This window comes from Lolium perenne, chromosome 3 (genome assembly GCF_019359855.2).
Source record: "Lolium perenne isolate Kyuss_39 chromosome 3, Kyuss_2.0, whole genome shotgun sequence".
In the NCBI taxonomy this organism is placed as follows: Eukaryota; Viridiplantae; Streptophyta; class Magnoliopsida; order Poales; family Poaceae; genus Lolium; species Lolium perenne.
In genome coordinates, this window is record NC_067246.2 from 48469125 (window position 1) to 48489218 (window position 20094).

Sequence of the window (20094 nt, forward strand, 5' to 3'; positions counted from 1 at the left end):
CTGATGGATGCTATGTGATGTAGCGATGTGGTGTTTCATTACTGTTTTCGTACAAGTGTCGTGAACGATTTTGCTCCTAGTGACATCCTGGAAGTTTCAGGTTGCTGCAATGTCGTGCCTGAGTGTTGTGTAGTGTTTTTTAGGTTGAGATCCGTCTGCTCTAGCAAGTTGTTGGCCATTTTTTTGGGTGAAATTTGATACAGTAGTAGCGATTTTACTTTGAATTTAGTGACTGTAACTGTGCCAAAATGGCTAACTCTGCCAAAATGGTTCAGCCATTTAACTCTACTTTTCTGAATATTCATTCATTCAAATTTGTTAGCTGCCCTCTTATGTTGGTTACAAATTTATTTCCTTCGACAAATTCTATCTTTTGAATTGACGAATACTAGTAGCGCTGCATTTATAGGCAGCAGTAGCACTACATGTACCAATTTGCACGTATTACTACTACTATGACAAGTCAGTAATTCCACTAGTAAAGTATTGTTTCAACAGCTTATTGCTTTTCTTTCTTTTCTAGAAGTTAACTTGTGTCTTTCCTCAGGTGATTCATGGTAACTATTTGGCTTCAAGAGTATATTCAAATGGCCTCTTTTTTTCGCCGAGGTTTAAGTAAGATGTTGGGTCTCTCTTCTTTTTCCTCTATGAGCTTTGTGATAATGTGGCTGCATTGGCATGTAGGCCTAGTTTTTAGAAGTTCTTATGCTAGTATTTATGGTAAGTCAGTGTGAATGATTGATTTTATGTTAGAGGTTCTTAATTGTATTCCATTCTTTTTGTTCAGATTATTTGAAACTGGTCATGTGAAGTTGTTGGTACAGATGTTTGACACTTTGCATTACTTATTGCTCTACTCTTAGGTGGTAGTAGAGATTAATTAGCCACATGTAGATGTGGACTCTGATGATGAACTAATTCATCTGTAGATTGATTCGATAAGGGTTGTATTGGTATTTGGCCGCTTGCATGGATTCTCTGGTGAGAGTGTTAATTGCATGCACATCTTGCTCTCGTTCATGTAACACTCTTATGTTTTACTTTTCTATTGTTCAAATGGGTGCACTTTAATAGATTATAAATCTAAAGAATTGTTTACTACATGCAAAACATACTACTGTTGTATCTCTGTTGCTATTGATGTTGTTTAGAGCTCTGAATTTTTTTTTGTGGTGACTGACTTCCACTGCAAATTTACAGTGGCAATGCAGACTAGATTACCAAGTTACTAGATCGTTGGTGATCGATCGTTGAATCACAGTTCCTCAGCAGAATATTGTATCAGTTAATCAAAGCATATAGAATTTTCAGGAGTTAAGGTAATGTCATGCTTGGACTTGCAGGGGATGGTTTTTTATCTGTTTACATATAACAATGGTTCTGATATCAAGTGACTGCAGGTGGTGATACCTGCTGGGAATGTTTTGGTGGAAGACTCTGAGTAGAAACGGGCTCTAATCTTTTGATCACAGGTTCTCTCTTACCAAATGATTGCCACTTAACTAGTGCAGTGCTTACTGTAATAAAATAGAACATCAGCAAGGTAGCACTTGATGACGAGACTATGTATCTTGATGTGCTGTTTTCTTTTGCATCACAGTTATGTTTGACAGTGCCATCACTTGCTGTCAACTTGTTTATTTTTTTTCAATCCTGAAAATCGTATGCACATGTATTGTCACTATGTGTCTTCTTGGTAGTTCCAGTATATCTTGGTGTTTATAACTTGAAAACTATGGTGCAGTTGTAATTGCATATACATAGCTGACTGCCATTTCGAGGAAACAAATGTGCTACCATGTTGGTAGATAGATGCATGTCCGTTGTCATGTGTGTCTAGTCGAAGTCTTCCTCTTAAATCTATTTATTTCTTTGCTAAATATGCTTTATTAAAGCTCACACTGATGTTTGGTTCCTGCTGGAGGATAAATAACAAAGCATCAGCTGGAGTGTTGAGGCTGATGCATCACTCGACAAGGAAGAAAAAGGGGCAAGGAGACGTCACCATCAGGCAGCACCTAGCCTCCTTGAATATTGTGTTCGTGATGTATATAGTTGCAAAGGATGTGTTTTGCTGTAATAGATGTATATAGTTGCAAAGGATGTGTTTTGCTGTAATATTCACCATACCATGTTGCATGAGTTTTGCTGTATGGGCCTTTAGCTTTGTTTTATTTGATTTGTGATGTGAATGTCCGTAAAAGATGCTGATATATATTCGCTTTTATTGTTGATTGTTTGATATGTGACCTGAATGCTTGAGAAATAAAAAGGTCTTGGCAAATTTTCGATTTTTCGTGTAGTTATCCGAAGCAAAGTTAAAGCATTGAGGAATGTTGATTTGGAGCTGAGCTTGTATATGCACGTAAACTAGACTTGCAATGGATGCAAAGGGGATGTTAGGAAAAAATGGTCTGATAGCTGGCACACCCATGTTTCTACAAGAAGCCTTTTGCTAATAAATGATTATCTTTAGGTATTAAACTAAACTCTACTGATCTTGCAAACAAGTAGAAATAAGTAATTTTTGACAAGTGCTAGATTGGAAGCAGGATCAATCTAGTTAGCTACCTTCGACCTGGAAATAGTCAAGCGAGCTGAAGCCTTGTGTTTGTTGGTGTGAATAGCTGTTGCCTTTATCTATGTGGGCAAGGATCTGTAGCAAAGCTTGCCGTTGTAAAATGTTGATGATAGTTTTTGAATTTTAATCTCTATGCATAACAGCAACATTGGTACTGCGCATTAATTAATTCTTAGACCTGACCTGATCGATGTGCAGTGTAAAGTTGATCCCAGCGCCCGATCGTAATTAAACATGTACGTGTGCTTAATATATCTATTTTGCTTTGCAAACGAGACAGGAGATCGTTGTTTATTTTCGCTGCGAAAATTAAGTTCCTGGATACTTTCATTTTCTTGTAGAAAAGTCTTGAAACCACACACAAGCAGAGATGAACTTTTTTCAGAGATGATCAGATCAGTCAAAAATCAACACATGCAGATGCACAGTTAAGCAACCTAGTTTGGCTAATTTTGTACGTGCATGCCAGATACGAGCCAGCTATTCTGGTGTTGTACAATGACGCAGTTATATAAGTTCCCGCGTGTACTAAAAGGTGTTGATGAACACAATACTAGATTACTAGTGTCACCGGAGGTTGGAGTTTGGAGTCGATGGAAGACATAGTACCACATCCACCACCATCGACGGCTTTCTCCAACAGGCGGAGTGCGAGCCGGACAAAGAAGGGCTCTCCCTGTTTGACTTGCCGGACAATGTCCGTCCCGCGCCGATGGAGGCCGTCGGCGAGTCCATCCCTAAGCCATGTATCCCATGTTCCCAATTTAGCACGAGGCTGCAAGGGCGCAACGCCCTGGGTTTATAACTTTTTATAGTCATCGGCTAGCTCCGTGGCACCATAGGGCGGGCGGGCAAGTGTAGGCCGAGCAGCCGTTACGACGAAGGAGTGTAGGCGGATCAGTTGTTGGTGTAAAACGGTTGAATAAATCATTGTTGTGCTTTCTGTTGTGATCTTGTGTTGCCGGAAGATAGAGGTCAAACTTTTCCATGGGCATGGATTTTTCGTTGGTTAGCGCCAAATCTGGAGAGAACAAGCCTAACTTAAATGTACCCGTATGTTGCTCTAGAAATGCTTAGGTATTTGTGCAACACACGATTGAGCTGAGTCATCTCGTCTCGCCATGCATGAAAAGTGACTTAACAAGCAAGAGGACACAAAAATTGTCCCGTGAGTAGCTAAAAACTGAAAGGAAGAAAGTACTACAGCTACATCCTTTTCATTGTGGTAGTTTCCTCCATTTCTTCCTTTAGGAGATGGCGCTTCAGCGATTGACACACCGTGGAGTGCTTTGGCGAGACAGATCGGGAGAGAAAGAGAAACGGAAGATACTTGCGAATGGAAGATGGCACACCATGGAGTCGTCTATGAATTGGATGTATCATGTATGGATCTTGCTGGCGGAAAGCCACGCCTAACTAAGCGATCCGTAGCACCGTGCTTCATGCCCTCCCCTTCCCTCTCGATTGTGCTGCAAAGGTCTCGCTTGGAGCACCTCTCCCATTGTGGCATCCTCCAATGGTCCTCACATCGGGCTCGTCTGCGCGGAGGGGTAAAATTACTAATCATGAAATCCTTTCAGCGCAGCGACCTGGTGGAGCAACCTAATGGTTGTGTTGTCCAGAGCTCCATGCTGCAAGGAAGCAAGAAGGAAGCTAGCAGCATGAGCAATAAAAGTTGATTAGCTAAATACATATACGCATGCAAGGAAGCAAATAGTCTGTTAGAAATCGGATGTCGATCCTTAGTGCATCATCAGACTAGTATTCTGCCGTACGATGTAGACTACCTGCAACGTCCGATCGATAGCATGAGAGCATGCACCCAGCCTGGTAGTAGTTTCTGGAGTCAGTTGAATTGTCGTTTAATTTCCTTGATTTGTTGCTTCCTTATAACTGCTTCCAAAGATGCACGCCTGACCCCACAATTTCTGGAGTCTGTGTTTTTTGAAGAAATTTCTGGAGTAAGTTGAATGCTCTGTACAGTATATATGGTCGATAGAATGCCCGTACATACCATACATCCTGTTGGTAGTTTACATATATTTCAGAGCCATTTGTGTGATAATACTGTAGGAGATAAAAGAGGCAATACCCTTAATTCGTGCATTCAGTTTACGTGGTAATAGGAGATAAAAGAGGCAACACCCTTAATTTGTGTGGGGAGTAGAACCTTTGTCAATAGATCAATTCCGGACGATTAATGGAGTGCCATAGCAGATTAGCAGTAATAATTTGTACACTGCGTGTGAGGCGTCCGTGTTGACAGATTTAAGAGTCCTTGACCAATTGAACCCAGATTTGCCTCCTTCCGGTTCAACTTTCCCCCCTTCACTGAAAATCAAACAGGTCGAAAACTCAAGAATTTTGGTAGTATGGACACCTTACTAGTCTGGACGAATAGCAGTAGTATGGACCCCTTACTAGTCCTGTGAGGCTCCAGCCGTGTACGTAGCCTGCAGCGACACAAGAAGGCCGCAGGCGATTCAGAGCATCTCCACTCGTCCCCCCGAGGAGGCCCCCGGCGAGCGTTTTTTCCATCCGGACGGCGTAATTCGGCCCAGTCGCGCCCCCGGTTCCTCGTTTTCGTCCGGATTTGGGCCTAAATTCATCCGGCGATCCCACGCCCCCCCCGGCCCCCCGGGGAGCGCTCGGGGACTCCGGACGAGTGAAAAGCGGGGAAGGGCCCGATCTGTCGGTGACTCGACGCACGAACCCCACCGCCACGTCGCTCAAAATCTCCCCCACCCCTCGTATCTCTCTCGCCGCCGGAACCACCCCGCCGGCTTGTTGCCCAGATTGCGCCGCCACTCCTTCCCCACCTGCCTATATTCCGCCGTGTTTGGACGACGGCCTATCTGGCTGCTCTTCCGGCGGCCTGTTTTCCGGCCTGCTTGCTCGTCGTCGCTCGCGGCTCGGGTTGCCTCGACCACGCCCGTCAGGTGTTCGTCCATTTGCCTCGCCGGCCATGGACTCGGACGAAGAGGAGGAGCAGATGTTCGTCGAGCTTATGCAAGAAGAGATGGCAGCAGCCGCCCAAGACGACGAGCACATGATGATCCTTGGTTGCTTGGCAAGCATGTACGCCGGACTGGCACCTCGTCGGCGTGGTGGGTCGGCACGAGGTCGCCGGAAGTGCAAGCCGAGACAGCGAATGGAGGGCTACTGCATGTTGTACGCCGACTACTTCGCCGACAATCCATTGCACGGTGAGACTGTTTTCCGGCGTCGTTTCAGGATGACGAAAGCTATTTACGCAAATTGTGTATGCCATCCGCCACTTTGATCCCTACTTCAGATGCAAGGCGGATTGCACCGGTTTGGTTGGATTTTCGTCAGCTGCGAAGTGCACGGTGGCTATGAGGATCTTTGGCGTATGGAGCTCCCGGTGATACTGCAGATGACTATCTTCGGATGGCGGAGTCCACCGCCCTTGATTGTTTCTACCGGTTCTGCAGGGCCGTCATAGCAGTGTTCGGGGACTATTACTTGAGATCACCCAGCATCGAAGACACTCGGAGGATCCTTGCAACAAATGAAGCTAGAGGTTTTCCAGGGATGCTTGGAAGCATTGACTGCATGCATTGGCAATGGAAGAACTGTCCGTTTGCGTGGCGAGGGAATGTACAAGGGTCACAAAAAAGGCTGCCTTGTGATACTTGAAGCAGTGGCTACCCATGATCTTTGGATTTGGCACTCTTTCTTTGGTATGCCTGGATCCAACAATGACATCAACGTCCTAAACTGCTCCCCGGTCTTTTCCAAGCTTGTTGAGGGTCATGCTCCCCCGGTGGACTATGTGATCAATGGTCGGCACTACAACAAAGGATACTACCTTGCAGACGGTATCTATCCAAAGTGGGCAACATTTGTGAAGACGATCTCCAACCCTAGCACCCCCAAACTTTGCGAGTTTGTCAAGAAACAAGAAGCTTGCCGAAAAGACGTCGAGCGAGCATTTGGTGTCCTACGAGAGATTTCTTTGTCGTCCGGTTCCCCGCTATGACTTGGTCCAAAGATCAGATGTGGGAGGTGATGAACTGCTGTGTGTGCCTACACAACATGATTATTGAAGATGAGCGAAAGCATCCGGTTCCTCTGGCTGAGCAAGAAGCACCATATGAGAGAGAGGGTCCTCTTGCACAGCCTAATCACCAGGTGCCTCCATCATGGGCCGCCTTCATTGCTATGCGGCAGGAGATTCGAGACTCTACAATGCACCAGCTGCTGCAAGATGATCTGGTGGAGCACATATGGAGGCTCCGAGGCAACGCCAACGCCGACGCCAACTAGTCTGTCTTAATTTGTTTGAAAAATTGTGAAATTTGTGTGCTTCATTTGTTTCAGCACTTGTTAACATTGTACTGTTATCGCCGAATTTGTTTCAGCAATTTTCGTCCTCTTGTTTGCCGAACTTGTTAAATTTTATGTTGAATTTGTTTGAAATATGTCAAATGGTCGAGGTTGGGGGTTTCCTGCCGGGGGGACGGCTGGAACTTCGGCGCTCCCCACGCCAAATCTTCATCCAATCCGGACGAAAATTTCGCCGGATTTGGGCGTGGGGAGCGCCAACGAGTGGGGATGCTCTCAGTTCGTGAGAGTGCCCACGCAGTGACGCTGTCTGCCTGGGACGCGCAGGAGGACTGTATCAGAGAGCCATACGATGTCGTATAAGTAAGCCGAGCCGGATAGAGAAGTGGGGAGAGGCAATTGTGAATGGAACATGCATGGCACACCCGTGTGGAGTTGATGGATGACGGAAGGAGGTTGACGACGGATTGGCCGGTAGGAGGTCGTCGGCGGCGGACCGAAGCATTGTGGCCTCCCCTCCCGTCGCCAAAGTCATAAGTCACGGCACGCGCTGCAGCCCGCGGCGGCGACTATGACCTTCTTTTATAGATAGGTAGATGGTGGGAGTAAGGTCTGAATTGTGGAGCGGGAAGATGATGGATGGATATGTGGATGAGCATGCACCGGGATGGACGGTGGAGATGGTGAGTGGCATGGATCGCTGACGTGGAGTGGAGCGGATATGTCTCGCGGACTATCTATACCTAATAATAAAGGAGCTAAGGTTTCTGCCAAAATTTTCGTCAACGCTTTTTATTGGACCATTTTACTCTCCCACCAAATCTCATATTAGGCACATAAAGCCATTGTACCGGTTCGATTTTCTTTCTCTCCCCGAACGACCTATGCTCTCGAGTAGAAGTGCTCTTTTAGGTCCTGGATTGGAGGGCCTCCACGCATCAGATCTTTGGGTCGATCTGTCTATTCTGCAGCCTGGGCCAGCCCATCTCCTTTATGTATGCGTGGGTGTGAGCTTTGTTCCGCCCGAACAATGGAACGAGGCATGGATGGTAGATTTTAGTCCCACCTTGCTCCATCATAGAGACTCAGGCTTGTTTATATAGCCAAATTTTCTGGAATCAACAAGCCGCCTTGAAAACAATACCATTGATTGGTATATCATCCAATGGTCAGGAAGAAATTAGATGGAAAGAGAACAACGAGAAAGGAAAGCAAGCAAAGAGAGAAGAAAGAGCAATTTGATCTGAGATAATGAAAATCCAGGCGTGACGGGCGGCCGGAGACGAAAGAGAGGGAGAATGCTGGCCGGGCGGACGACACACGGCCGGATCTGGCAAAAGCGAGTCGCGCCGCCGGACAAAGATAAGGTGGTAGTCGGCGGCGCAGGGCGGACGCAAAACGGTTCCCAGCAAGGGAGGGATTGGTGGTGGTCGCCTTCGATGGGTAGGCGGCGACAGCGGAGGATCCTGCAGTTCGATTTGGGGATTTTCTTTCCCCTGCCTGCCTGTTGGATGCGGTGGTCGATACAGGGCTTTCTCAGATCGTTTTGGCTGGTTGGGCTTAGCACGAGACGAGTGATAAGCTGTACCGGGCCACAGCTTCTGCCTACCATGTACGTGAAAAACATAGCGTTGCCAAACTCTATCTGTTTTCAGGCGTACATTCGAATACATAGTTTACAGGCGAACATATGTTTTCTTTATGAAGGAACAAAATGAAAGGAAGGAAACCACTTTGTACGCCACAGTATGCCCACTTCATCTGAAATAATTATATCTAATACTCTCTCCGTTTTATGCAACTTGTCTAAGATTTGACAAAATTTAGATGTATCCAGTACATTCGAATATTGATAAATCTAAGGCAAATTTCATGGACGAAGGAACTATTACAATTAAATTATTCATATTAGTCGTGCCTGGTACGACAAGGGAACATGGTGAAGGCAAAGAAAGAAATTGATGTCATATCAACCAGGTCTGCTTCCCGTTCGAGAGCTTCCGAAGCATAAATATTGCAAGCTATGTGGACAGAGCCATTGAGAGAGATGACGAAGAGGATGTGGTGATGCGGTGGGTGATGGATTTATTTCTATTCAACATTTTTACTAATACTGAATTTTTTAAAGAAATTTTAATAGTTAATTATTTGTGACATGCAATTTATTTAATATTAATTAACCCGTAGCAACGCACGGGCACTTTTGCTAGTATACTAGAATAACGTTGGGAGACGCCGGATGCGACGGAAACGCAAGGGAAGGCAGTGTATTTTTGATGGCGCGTGCGCGAGGAATGTGCGTGATTGATTTCCGTCCGTGTGGGGTTTGTTGAGGCTTGCGGGGGCGCAAATCACGATCGAATCAAGGAAGGACTCGACTCGACCCGGCCCGGCCCGTTTTTGATTCATTGGCGCCGATGCGTGCGGGAGGAGGCCGAGGCCAGTCTGGCGCATGCATGCGTCCGGGTTGGTTCGTTGACCAAGTCTTGCGCCAACCAAACACGCGCGCGGCTGCTGAGACCAAGTGCAAGTCCCTTTCACGTTGCAATTTGGCAGACGAGAAGCAGGGTCCCGCCTGGGCCTGGCCCGCGTACGTCACTTCACTTCCGAGTTTTTTTTGAGACGCCAGAGTCATGCAGCCCCGCGCGCGTCGCCCACGCGCTGTGCTCCTGGGCGGCTTTCGTCCCCGTTCCTCGCGGTCGCCGGCCGGATCTCCACGCAGCACTTCGTGACGTGTGCGTGACGTGTGGTCGACTGATGCCGTTCAGCTCGGCTCGTCGAGGTATCTCAAGTTCTGAAGTGAGAAGTGATGCACCAGATTTATCTCTTATCAGTGTGTGACCTCCATCAGTGTGTGAGATCGACATTCTGATAGCGTGGCATAGCATGAACCTACCCGGAACGTCCCCTCGCATGGATCACCTGCTAAGCATAAATATAATCTGACGCATCCATCATTCAGATTCAGAGGTCGCAAAGCAACGACCTGCTAGCGTCCGTACGTCGACGGCACAGCCACTGATCGATCTAACGACAGGATGACAGGCGACACGGCGCCGCACCTCGTGGAGGAGATCCCGGGCGTCCTCCAGCTCCTCAGCGACGGCTCCGTCCTCCGCGGCGACGAATCCGTGCTCTGGCCAAAGGACCCGTTGCCGGACGTCCCCGGCGTGCAGTGGAAGGATGTCCTGTACCACGCCGCGCACGGCCTCAGCGTCCGCGTGTACAGGCCGGAGTCGTCGTCCTCGGTGTCGGTGGCCGGCAGCAGCAGCAAGCTCCCGGTGCTGGTGTACTTCCACGGCGGCGGATACTGCCTCGGCTCCTACACGCAGCCCCACTTCCACACGTACTGCCTCCGGGCCGCCGCCGAGCTCCCGGCCGTCGTGCTGTCCGTCCAGTACCGCCTCGCCCCCGAGCACCGCCTCCCCGCGGCCATCGAGGACGGCGCGGACTTCCTTTCCTGGTTGCGCGGCCAGGCCGAGCTCGCAGGCGCCGGCTCTGCCGACCCGTGGCTCGCGGAGTCGGCTGATTTCGCCCGGACGTTCATCTCCGGCGCCTCGGCCGGCGCCAACCTGGCCCACCACGTCACTGTCCATGCCGTCTCGACGCAGACACAGCTCGGGCTCAACCCGTTGCGCGTTGCCGGGTACGTCCTCCTGTCCGCGTTCTTCGGCGGCTCAGATCGCACGGCGGCGGAGGCCGACCCTCCGGCGGGCGTGACCCTGACGGTCGAAGGATCCGACAAGCTCTGGCGCATCTCGCTGCCGGTTGGGGCGAGCAGGGACCACCCGTTGTCCAACCCGTTCGGCCCCGAGAGCCCCAGCCTCGCGCCGGTGGACCTCCCGCCGGTGCTCGTGGTGGCGCCGGAGATCGACGTGCTCCGTGACCGCGTCCTGGGGTACGCGGCAAGGCTGAAGGAGATGGGGAAGTCCGTCGAAGTCGCCGAGTTCGAGGGAGAGCGGCACGGTTTCTCCGTCCTCCAGCCGTTCGGCGAGCCTGCCAACGAGCTGATGCGAGTGCTCAGGCGGTTCATGTATACTGGCGTCACCAGCCCAACTGAGCGCTGATGTCTCCTGAATCCTGATGCATCTTTGGTCATTTGGATTTTTAATCCATCTACTCAACCTAAGATAATCTGTTACTCTAGTAATATCTACTTCGATTTATATAAAGTTGCTTAAATGTATGGATGGTAATGGGTACCCATGATCCTGCGTACATGCCGGGTAAAAACCCAATAGAAATACGGGTGTGGGACAAAATATTACACATGGGTTTGTAAACGAGAAAATGTCATACACTTCAGGTAGAGCGGGTATGGGTATGGGATTGTACAACCCATACCCGCGTACCCATTTACCCATAATGGGTACCCATGATAAGTGGGCAGCCGTAATGTTTTGAATTATTTAATTTTCCCCATGACACCATGGCTACCACTGCGAAATCATGACACTTGCCAGCCCTAGCGGCGAACCGCTGCAGGCTGATGGCTGAGAAAGAGATGACGACTCTTGCAGCCACGCCACTGACCAGAAGTCGGCACACGCCGCCTGACAAGTTGTACTCGGCGCTCCTTCTCCGCGGCCCCCTTCGCGCCGCCGTCGCGTTCTCCTCCGCGCAGGCGTCGCCATGTCGTCCTCGTCGTCCTCGAGCTTGCTAGCAACATGGCGCGTCCATGGTGCTCGCCCATTTGCTCGCAAGGTATGAACCTCCGCCGGCCGGCCTCTATTAGTCGCCAATTATCTACAATAGTTCATAGTGAAGTAATTTTATACATATGTTTGTAGAGTTCATCATATGATTCATCGGATGAAGAGTTCGACCAAGAAGAAGAGGAGAACATATCGATACTATTAGCATACCGCGCCGTTAAGAGGCCAAAATTTGGTGGATCGGTGTTCGGTAGACAGAAGTTGTGGAGAGAAAGGATTGAAGGGCATGAGAAGTTGATGCGGTCGTATTTCAATGAGAATCCGATTTTCCCCGAAAGCTATTTTCGGCGGCGTTTCCGGATGAGTCTCAACTTGTTCAAGCACATTGCAACGGAGGTCACCAAATATGATCGCTTATTTGAGCAAAGGAGGAATGCCGCCGGAGAACTTGGTCATAGCACATATCAAAAGGTGACCGCCGCCTTGCGTATGTTGGCATATGGTATACCGGCGGATCTTATTGATGATCATTTGGCCATGGGAGAGAGCACTTCTATCTTGTGTGTGAAGCGCTTTGTCGTTGCAATTGTCAATGTCTTTGGCTCCACATACTTGAGAGCCCCCAATGCTCAAGACACGGCAAGACTTTTGGAGATCAACGCCAACCGGGGGTTTCCCGGTATGCTTGGTTCCATTGATTGCATGCATTGGAGTTGGAAGAATTGTCCAGCGGCATGGCATGGACAATTCAAAGGCTACAAGAAGGATGCCACCATAGTACTTGAAGCGGTGGCCGACCAAGAGACTTGGATATGGCATGCTTTCTTTGGAATGCCCTGATCTTGCAATGACATCAATGTTCTTAAACGGTCACCACTAATGACAAGACTTGCAATGCGGGAAGGTCCATTGGTGGAGTTTGAAGCAAATGGCCACAAGTACAACTATGGCTACTTCCTCGCCGACGGCATATATCCAAGGTGGCAAACTTTTGTGAAGCCAATTATTCAACCAAGAGGTAAGAAGCAAACCCAATTCCACAATGCACAAGCGGCGGCTAGGAAAGATGTAGAGAGAGCATTTGGGATTTTGCAAGCCCAATTTGCCATTGTTAGAGGACCGGCTAGATTTTGGGACCAAGATTGCCTTTGGTATATCATGACCGCGTGTGTAATCATGCACACCATGATTATAGAGGTGTTGATACTCGTTTTGGGCAGATGGCTAATCAAGAACATAATTCGGTGTTCGGCGTGACAGATATATTGCTCATTTAGGAGACATCATGTCCACCATATCAAGTTGTCCCATGATCCGGCTTGATAGCCGATTATGTTGGCAGTCAGAGGTGATCTCGAGGATCGATATATGAAGGCTTCCATTAGAGCTCCTTTAAGATGACCTCAAATGAAGAAGTGATATAAACAAAAGTTATGCGTCTCGTCGAAACAAGCAACTTTGGTTTTTGAGTCATCGCGATCCGAGCTAGTATGCAACTTGTGGAGCCAAAATACAGCTGAAACCTGAATTACCGAGTTTGAGGCGCTCGACCATAGAGGGCTCTAAGAGCATCTCCACTCGTCCCCCCGACGAGGCCCCCGGCGAGCGTTTTTTCCATCCGGACGGCGTAATTCGGCCCAGTCGCGCCCCCGGTTCCTCGTTTTCGTCCGGATTTGGGCCTAAATCCATCCGGCGATCCCACGCCATCCCCGGCCCCCCGGGGAGCGCTCGGGGACTCCGGACGAAACGAAAGCGCGCGTGGCCCCAACTTGTCGGCGACAATGGCCTCCGATCTACGGCAAAACCCTCGTCTTCCCGATCTACGGCAAAACCCTCGTCTTCCCGATCTACGGCAATACCCTCGTCGAACGAAAGCTTTGAACTCTCAAGTGGTGCAGCATAGATAGATTATATATATATTTCGAATATAATTCGAATAAACATAAAAATTACATATAAAAACTTTAAAACTAAACTACTTCTTCTTCTTCTTAGAAGGCCCCGCCTCATCGTCGTCGCGGCGACGCTTCCGGCTCGTCACCTCCTCGTCGGAGGAAGTTGAGTCCTCCTCGTCGTCGTCCTCATCAGCCTCTTCGTCCTCCTCCTCCTGCTCCTCCTCCTGCTCCTGCTCCTGCTCCTCCTCCTCTTCCTCGGCCTCTTCCTCGGCCTGCTCCACGGCCTCTTCGTCCTCCTCCTCGTCGTCCCACTCGTCCTCGCTGGCCGGCGGGGGGGAATCGTCGCTGCTGGACGATGCAGCTGGATCCCACCAATGGCGCCATCCAGGCGGCTTCCCCTCGCTGTCGGTGTCCGATGGCCAAGAGATATCGCTCATGGTTGACGGAGATGGTTGACGGAGGATGGTGACGAGAGAACAGATGAATGGCGTCGCCCGTCGAAAACCGTATATGTAGGTCTCTCGACGAAAGAGAGCGGCGGTTGCTCTTCCGCGGAGTTCGTGCTCCATTACGGCGGTTCTCGCATCGAGGCCACTTTGACCGTTCCCGACAAGTCGTTTCGGCTCTCCAGTCCACCTCGCGACGGTTCAATGCGTCGAGGGAACTCCGACGATTGCCCTTCCCGGTGACTGCGCCGTCGCTATGCACGCGGTGGGTGCGCGTCCATGGGCTCGCGGCTGGAAAAATGGGCCTCCCCAGGCCAAAAACTACATCCATCCGGCGCTAAATTTCGCCGGATTTGGGCGTGGGGAGCCCAAACGAGTGGGGATGCTCTAAGGTCAGGCGCGAGCTGAGGCTAGGGCTGAGACAGAAAGTCGGAATTGATCGTTTTTCTTGCGACCTCAATTTAATAATCAAGATGAGCTCGGATGGAAAAGTGGTCAACATGAAAGTTCTTCGTTTTTTCGAGACGAACAACTTTGTTGTTTACGATATTTTGATTTGAGGTCATTTACTGCCTCAAAGTTGCCACGCAAGGTACTGCCAGTTTTAAACCGAACAGTTTTGAAAAGTTCGGTCCAAGCCATCCGAGTTAGACCCGAACTAGGGTTTTGGACGTGAATCCAACCCTATTTCTTGCACGGAAAGTCCAGCCGCTCCTTATATACTTGAGGGGTGCAGGCCGATTGAACCAACACCAATCGAACAAACACATCTACTACTTTTTCGTGTTCATCTACTTTTATCTCTCTCCCCTTGTATTTTTCTTCTCGTTCTTCGTTGTTCTTCAGGATTGGAGGCGGCGAATCCATGAGGTCCTAGGGGCGGTTAGACCGACCTAGGGCAGCCCATAGCCGCCGCAAGCCCTGACGGGGTCCCTCCCGGGCGAGCGGGGTTTCGGGTCACAAAAGCGCCCGCCAGACTGTCTTGCGTATCGCGCTTCCGGCGAGCCTCCCTCGGCGTGTGCTGCCGCGCATCGCGCTCGGCGTCGAGGGTACACGGCGACATGTTCGTGTGCGAACACACTTTTTGGCGACTCCGCTGGGGACGAAACTTCGAACGGTCTCCAGCCCGTTCTTGCTACGAAAAGAGCGTCATCAAGAGGCTGCAATCTAGAACGGTATCATGAATCCCCAATCTTCTTATGTAGATGCAAACAACTCTTATATTGATGTTGCTAGATCCTCTCGTATATGTGTTGTATCGGCTAACCCTAGGTCTTACTATGTGCAAAAGCCGATGCAAAATAATCTCCATACTTTCAGCAACTTGCAACAATTATCGACTTCTCATGCATCGGCAACCCCAGAAGTTCATATGCCGATGAACAACATGATGAGTTCAGTTAATGAATATGAAATACCCAATGTTAGAAATTTCAGTAGCATGCAAGATAGTATTTCATCATTTTATTCATCGGTAGATACTCGATACATGATTTCAGATTTAAACATGCCGATGGATAGGGAAATTGGACATGCTAGTACTAGCTATTTGGCCAATTACTCTGAATCATCATATGTTGCACCTTATGTTATTAACTTTTCAGCACCATATGCAACTGGGGATACCCATAATTTGGCTCCACACCTCCACAATGGTTATAGCCGAATAAGTGGAAATTCAATAGAAGCTCAGGTGCCTTCGTCTAGTGCTGCAGCGTATGGTAATAATGATTGCAGGGAAAAACTTGCAGCTGAGTTCAAGAAGCTTAATGCTCTTCGCCGAAAACAAGAAGAAAATCCATGTGATCTTGCAGCAATATATGCTTATGAATCATACAAGAAGAAGCATGAAGAAGAGCGTCAAGCATGCAATGTCAGGTTTTGTCCTTCACAACTACAAAGATTCGGCAACACTTCATTGCCGAAAGAAAAAACAAGCATCAGAGGGCAACAATGTCTAGCTGAGGTTAACGCCGATAATATCATTACGTTTGATGATTTATCGGAGGAACAACGCCAAGGCTATGAAGTACTAAAAAATAAGCGCAAGGAGGAATTTGAGGTGCTTGAAAATAAGCTCAAGGAGGAGCATAAAGCGTACAAGAAAAAACTTGAAGAGGAAGATCTACAATTTTCCATGCAATGATCAAGAAGAATCCTCAGGATAATGTTACCCTGGTTGAAGAAACCAAATCCTCTCCTCCATGCAGCAATCAAGTTGAACCCTCTGAAATATCGAAGCAAGAAGAAGAATCTTTGCATAGTAATAATATCAATGAAGAAGATAAAGATGGTTCTGCTAGTATGCTTAATTCAGTTATTGGAAAAGCCGAATCAAAAAGTGCATGTGTTGAATCCATTGAATCAAAAGATGCAAGTTTCGTTGAGCAAGAGCATGCTGATTGTGAAACAACCATGCTTGATTTTTCTGGATGTAAGGGAGCTTACATACTTCCCTACGAGTGCTGTGCGAAAGGAATTGACGAACATCAAGAGCAGCAAAATATAGCCGAACAATGTTCGGTTGATGAAGAGCATCAAAGTGAGGATGTACAGAGTTCAGAACAGCAAGAAGACAAGACGTTTGAGAGTCATCCAAATAGAGGGAAATATATTGTTCAGGTCATGCAACCATCATACTCTCCCAACGTCTTCAAAGAGGTATATCTAGCAAATAATTTACTGATTTTTTGATTTGGTCAAAGCCATATTGTTGATGTATCTATCAGCAAGATTTTCATGAGAAACTTTGAAAGACCAATGAGTAGAAGTAATTTCTTTGTTAGAAATATAATTGCTACACAACATATCGGTCAACATGTTGCACCATTTAGAAAGACAGATAGTGAAAAATTATTACAGCCAAGGCTTTCCACATTGTTTCATTTGAATTTTATATCTACATGGGTAGCTTTGCTTACTTCATACTTGGCTTACATTTGGTTTCAAGTGAGACATATGTGTTACAACTATTTTGGTTTCAGAAATTTAAAGCCAAGGTTATTATCTTTGGAGAAAGCCGATGATAGTACAACAACTTATTCAAACACATCGGAAAAGGAGTGTAAAAATCAACACATAGCTGAATGGGGTGATGTAAAATCTGAACCATTCAGTTGCTTAATTTCAAAGCCGTTCTCACAGCAAGATCGGCTGGAAAATAAAATGTGTACCTTTAGTTTGAGCATGTGTGATCATATCTTTGATGTGTTGCTGAAGAGTGATTATATTAGAATCCTTGATCACGATGTTGAGCCATTAGCACAAGGACGAATCTATTGCAAGTTGCATGATTCGTTTGAGCATAGTACTCATAATTGCACCATGTTTCATAAAATAGTACAATCGGCTGTAGATAAAGGACGATTGCAATTTGTTGAAACACAAACATATAGTCAATCTATTTCGATTGGTATGAATGATCAAAATTTATTGGATCGGTTACCTATAGCCGATTCATATGATGATGAGAAGGTACACACGGAAGATAATGGGATCAAGCTTTCAAGTGAAGAAATTATTGAAGATCATGTTGAAGACATTCTTGAAGCTGGGTGTTCCATTGAAGCTACACCAAGGATATCAAGCACTGGGGGGCAACAACAAAATTCAAAGATCAATGGACGCAAAACGAAACAGGACAAAGGCCATGATAAGCACAAGGGTAAGAAAACTAAAGTCACTTTCGCAGAGTTATTGGAGAAATATAAGAAGGAGAGTGAAGCAAGAAGTTCTTATCGGCCAAGTATTGCAAAGTCATCGAGATCACCCCCAAGGCAAAAGTCTAAAGACTGGGATTGGCAATGGGAGAAGTTCAATGCAGCAGCTTCGTATCCTCCCTTTAGACCGCCAATGCCAATGTCATGGATACCTCCCTATGGTGATTGTTATCCATATCCATCATGGGATCACAGGTATGACCCAAGGGCACGTTATTCGTCTTACTATAGATCATCTAACCCAAATTATGCAGCTCCAAGAAGGTCAAAATCTAAACAACAATCACATGTCAAAGACCGTTTCAATAAAAAGGAATCGGTTAGGAGCTCAACGAACAAGAAGGAGACGGTCAAGCAAGTTTATCAAGTGAAAAAGGATAACCGTAAGTGTGATGTTTCAGATTCGATCTCAAATAAAAAAGAGCCGGTCAAATTGACCTTGGCTACAGAAGACAAAGAGATGAAGCAAGTAAATGCTGGAGCTCGAAGTGACAAATCTGAACGAGTAAAGTTGAAAGTGCCAGAGGCTAAGGAAGAAACGCTAATGCGCAAAACAAAATCACAGCCAGGATGCCCACTCGGCTTAACAAGCTGGCAAGAGAGAAAGCTGAAACAACTTAGTGCCGCAAAGCTGAAGACAAAGAACATGGCATGGGTCCCTAAGGAAGGACCTCAAAGTAAGGAGGATGTGCAAGTTCCTATTGCAAGAATAGCGATAAGGATGAAGGAAGAAAAGACCGAGGCTAGCAAACGATCAAGAAAGAATTTTCTATCATATACTAAGAGGTTTCGGTCAGCACATCATACATGTTATTCAGCCATGCCATATATGCCTATGCCATGTAGCATATCCTCAGGTATGATCAGTTACCCTCCATGGTCTTACTTTAATCCGTGGATGCATTATAATTCATTACATCATCAAAGGGTATCACCAAAACGTTATTCGTTTGGTTAGTTGCAATTTTGTTGCTAATCTGAAAGGCCGAAATGTTTGGAGTTCATAATCAGAGTTGTTTTATTTTGTTTATTTAGGCTATACATACTTTGGTGGATGAATTATACAGGCCTTTGAGGCAAACAACACATGGCCGATACTTATCCTATCGCCCTGAGAGAATTATCTAATCATGGACGATGTGTTGTGCTAACATCGTCCCTAGTCCTATTGAAACCCGAGACAAGGTATGCGTTTATTGAATATTATGCTTATGCTTTTGCAATTTGGCTTATGAATCTGTAAATCTATGAAAGGCCAAATTGTTCTAAATTTCATTGCTGGGTATTGATTATGAGCATAATATGTTTATTGATTTTGTCTCTCTAGTACCATGGAGATAGTATGATGATGCTTCATTTTTTGAAAGCAATGGCCAATTCTTTGGTATTGTTTATTTATCTCCTAATGGTTCTGTTAGGCCGCTTAGATTATCTTAAGCCGAATATGAAGTTTTGCTATTCGTGCTAGAACTGTTTTTTTGCTATAGGTGCTACACATATTGAGGCTTCTAGTGATTCGTTGGTAGTAGTATAATAAAAATCTAAGGTTTACCAATGTTTCGACGAATCACTTAGTATGTATCTTGATCAATCTCTAGATATACTTTCTACCTTGCATTTCTCATATATCTAGGCAAGACATTTGGAATGCAAATGAGTTAGCACAACAAGCATCTGGCTACCATGTTAATCGTGGCATTTTCATATATCTCATAAGCCGATGTTTGCTCTTGTTGTCATAGCTAAGACCGAATTAAATCCCATTGATTTGGTCACTAATGAAGGATCTAGTGCAGGTAAACAAGAAGATTGGAAAGACATATTGTTGAATATTTGCAGGATCCTAGCAAGAGGACGGACATAGTTGTTCGGCAGATGGCTTTTAAGTGTGCATTAATGGACAATAAGCTTTATCGCTGAATAGTTGACGGTATTCTTTTGAAGTGCTTGGAAGAAGATTAGGCAAGGGTCGCTATGGGAGATGTAGTTGAAAGTATTTGGGATATCCATCAAACATTAAGATGAAGTGGTTGTTCTCAAAGGTGATTATTTGAAGAAGTTCTACCAAGGTGGCGACCACATTGAACATAAATGGCCGATATAAAATTATCGTCCTAAGAACCAATGGCCGATGGAGTGTTGACATCGTCCTGGGCAAAATGTGGAGAAAGTTATTTTCTGGCATGCAAGCTCTGCCAGAAAACAGGGGGGCATGTGTTGATACTCGTTTTGGGCAGATGGCTAATCAAGAACATAATTCGGTGTTCGGCGTGACAGATATATTGCTCATTTAGGAGACATCATGTCCACCATATCAAGTTGTCCCATGATCCGGCTTGATAGCCGATTATGTTGGCAGTCAGAGGTGATCTCGAGGATCGATATATGAAGGCTTCCATTAGAGCTCCTTTAAGATGACCTCAAATGAAGAAGTGATATAAACAAAAGTTGTGCGTCTCGTCGAAACAAGCAACTTTGGTTTTTGAGTCA

At 46.7% G+C, this 20094-nt stretch overlaps 1 protein-coding gene across 1 annotated transcript; it reads left to right on the forward strand.

The window, feature by feature from the left end:
- The first annotated feature begins 9832 nt into the window (after positions 1-9832).
- On the forward strand, positions 9833-11075 carry LOC127341334 (strigolactones hydrolase CXE15-like). Its single transcript, XM_051367146.2, has one exon. It carries the CDS (start codon positions 9928-9930, stop codon positions 10954-10956), a length of 1029 nt encoding a protein of 342 aa, XP_051223106.1. The 5' UTR covers positions 9833-9927; the 3' UTR covers positions 10957-11075.
- The last annotated feature ends 9019 nt before the right edge of the window (positions 11076-20094 follow it).